Below are 3612 nucleotides of genomic sequence, written 5' to 3' on the forward strand. Positions count from 1 at the left end.
CCAGAAGTCGACGGAGCTGCTGATCCGAAAGCTTCCCTTCCAGCGCCTGGTGAGAGAAATCGCTCAGGACTTCAAGACCGACCTGCGCTTCCAGAGCGCCGCCATCGGAGCGCTTCAGGTAAATACCAGCTGGAGGTTTAGACTTGGCTCTGTTGTCGTGGAGGTAGAATGATTTATTGGCCAATTGAAGTCATTTTAATCTGCTCACAGGGCTGATCAGTTGCTCTTGTATCACAACACTTTGCGACTACCACTACTACGCTAATGTACTTATTACATCATTTATCACTCGCAACGTTATTTAAATGGATTATCTTTTATATATAATTTTATTACCAAAATATAGGATTTTTTTTAAAATAGCCGTTTAGGAGTTGTATGCTTTATTTAAGTTCACCATTTGTGCATTATTTTGCTACAAGGCTAGTCTCTGATCTAAATTAAGTTTAAAAGCACAAAGTTAAGGTTTTTGAACAGGAATTTCAAATTGGCCAATAAATTAGAAAAACTGGAGAGGGTTGTTGAATAACTGTTTATCGAACCGTCTTCTTACAAAGAATGAAGGGAAACCTCGTAAACAAAGCAGATAATTGAAGTGGTAAATGTTCAGTTTTTGCCATTTGTTGGTTTGTCTTTATAACATGTAAATGAAAACTCAGTATTTCACATAGAGGCGAAGTCCCGCCCATCTACTTCGGCCCCACCGGACCTTATTTCTGAAAAATTATGTATTGAAGTCAATGGAGAGAGAGAGAGAGAGATTATCTTTCGATCCCGTTTGAATTGTGCCAAGAATTACACGTGTTGTTTGGCGATCTTAAAGGTCATGGCCATTTCCACTGATCATCATTCCATTGTTGAGGTATACTAAAATAGAAAAATACTGTGCAATTTTCCAAACTCACATTGGTTTGGCATACTCTGTAAAGTATGTGTATTCAGCAGTATTCACTTTCTCCACTAAACGGCTCGCTGCATTTCCAAGAAAGTCAGTTTGTTGTAAAACTGTTGAAAAATAATGAACTAGAAAGACTACAAGTCCCGCATGCTGGCTCTTACAGAACCGACTAACTCCCCTGGTGTGTATGTACAGCTCTCAACGTGCCCAGACTTGGAGTGATTTTCACCTCTTTTAATACTTTCCGCCTCATTCTGAGAGAAGTGAAATGTGCCAACGTGACGGCCCGGTGTGTGGTGGGAGATGTAGTTCATTGAGCCGTTTCATGTGTTACTTCAGTTTTGTAAAAAAAAAAAAAACTGGCAAAATTATCTTTTTTAAATTGACAAACAGCATATGTGTAATTCATGGCACAATAACAAGATAATCTTTCTCAATCCATTGACAATACATACTTTTTCTGAAATAATGTCCCACGGAGCCCCCGGAAAGGGAGCGACTTCGCCTCTGTTGCTTGCCCTGCTCTCTGAACACTCTGACCTGTATTTCTATGAAACTAATGTCTGCATTGTCTTCCAACAGGAGGCCAGCGAGGCGTACCTGGTGGGTCTCTTCGAGGACACCAACCTGTGTGCGATCCACGCCAAGAGGGTCACCATCATGCCCAAAGACATCCAGCTGGCCCGCAGGATAAGAGGCGAGAGAGCCTGAGCAGCCGAGACGCACCTGACGCTATTTATCTTAACATTATCGTGGAGTTTTTATTTCTTGGGTCTTTTTTTTTTTTACCAGGTTGACATTTTTGTATTTTAGATTCGTGACAATTCAAGAAATCATTCCACGAGTTCTCTTAGGATAGTTGGAGACGTGTTGTGCAGTAGGAGTGTTTCACCTATTCCATCATGTAGTCTGTTTGCCAGCTCAGAGTCACACGGGCCTCCAGCACCTAGAAACTACCGGATGCTAACTTTCATATGTCGGGCAATTGGCGTTAATTGACATGCAGACAATAGTTTAAAAATGCCTTGGCTGGTTTGGACAGTTATGGAGGTAAGAGAGGATGTGTCGATTTCTGACCCAAATGGCAGAGCGTGGTTAATTTTTGGGTCACTTTTAAGGGACTCAAAAACCACGCTTTGATTCCAAATGTGTCAGAAATGGATCCAGAATACGCCCAGCAACCTCAAAGTGTCCCAATCGGCCGACTGTTGCTATCGTCTGCATAAGAAAGTTATTATCTGGCATGCTTGGATGTGCTGGTGACCCGTCCTGTACATTGCTAACATGACTTCTTCACCATTTCCTGGTTCACTGCTGGCATTTAGACTAATGGATCATTTCTGGGTTTCACCGCCATCTCTCGGTCCTCTGTGGGCTTCAGGCTCCCGCTCTGAGGCCGGGGGAACATCTTCTTCCATGGGGGGTTCAGGGTCTCTCTATCAAACACCATGTGTCCTATGCGAGCACGACAGGCCCCCCCCTCCCCCCTCCTTCTTCGGACTGCTTTTTACGTGTTTTTCAACATCAAATCTCGGCAGCTACATTTAATACTATTTATGAAAGTGTTGTCGCATGTCTTTCTATTAAAGGTCTTTATGAGTAGAACGCCTGGTGTGTGGGTTTCAGTCAATAAAAAGTGTGTTTTTATACATATTACTTTTATTTACAACATGTTAACAAGAGGTAGGAGCTGTCATACAAACCACTCGGTGTGTTTGAAACCAGTCGCTGGAGGGGAAAGAAATATGGGATTTTAGTCTTGACTTTGCTCATTAGCTACACTGTAGCTAAGTGATGGAAAACTTCGGGTCCCCTTTTATATCAGAGTCGACTGACAAACCCTAAATCAATGCATTAACATCAAGTGATATATTTAATACGTAACCGTAAGGGCACAGGGGAACTACAACATTCCAAATACTTGATGAATAATATCAGGAAGTTTATGATGACATTTCTGTGAAAAATATACCACAGATTCTTAGTTTTATAATAATTGTGTTAAATATTTAATCATTCAATAGGCTTTGATTTTGAGACACATGAGGAGTCGCAGGAGGCCGTTTATAACAGATTATCTAAAAAGTTGCCAATAATGCTCATCTGTCCTCAGTTAATGCACTAGTGTTTATCGGCATATTTTTCGTAATGAAGGAGAATGGGTGTAACAGATGCATAATTGTACTTAAAGTTTAGCTTATTTTTTACTTTAAACATCTTGCAGTTATGGTAGTCACTGTTTTGGTTATGGTACATTATCAGTTCTTAAATGTCACATAATAATAAAAGGTCCCTGAAGTGGACACTCACCTATTCGACACACCATGTCCTCACACTCCCTGATGCTCTGGGCCCTGAACGCCATGCAGCAGAAGCCTGTCGACAGGGGGGTTTCTGGGGAGTCTCTGTGGAAACAGCCAATCAGAGGCTCCGGTTTAACACAGGCTCAGCCAATCACAACACACCATGTCTCTGTGATGTGCAGAGATGGCAAAAGTAAGCACATCCTTTACTCAAGTAGAAGTACAGATACTCGTGTTAAAATTCAAAAATACTGACTAAACTTCTTTACTCAAGTCAAAGTAAAGAGGCTTTGAAATGTACTTCAGTAAAAAGTACCCATAACTAGCAGCTGTTTTAAAGAGTACCTGACCTCCCTTTATATTAATAGAACAATAATGTCATTGTTAGCTAATGAATGTTTCCATGGTGAA

General features: G+C 41.2%; 1 protein-coding gene across 1 annotated transcript; it reads left to right on the top strand.

The window, feature by feature from the left end:
• Positions 1-4: 4 nt before the first annotated feature.
• Positions 5-2547, top strand: LOC104953159 (histone H3.3-like; the record flags this gene model as incomplete). The annotated part of the gene is made up of 2 exons (XM_010780084.1): positions 5-118; positions 1481-2547. Coding segments are annotated over 2 exons (243 nt in total), but the record flags the coding sequence as incomplete, so codon positions are not given.
• Between the last annotated feature and the right edge of the window lie 1065 nt (positions 2548-3612).

This window comes from Notothenia coriiceps, unplaced genomic scaffold, assembly GCF_000735185.1.
Source record: "Notothenia coriiceps isolate Sejong01 unplaced genomic scaffold, NC01 NC01_scaffold00021195, whole genome shotgun sequence".
Taxonomy (NCBI): Eukaryota; Metazoa; Chordata; class Actinopteri; order Perciformes; family Nototheniidae; genus Notothenia; species Notothenia coriiceps.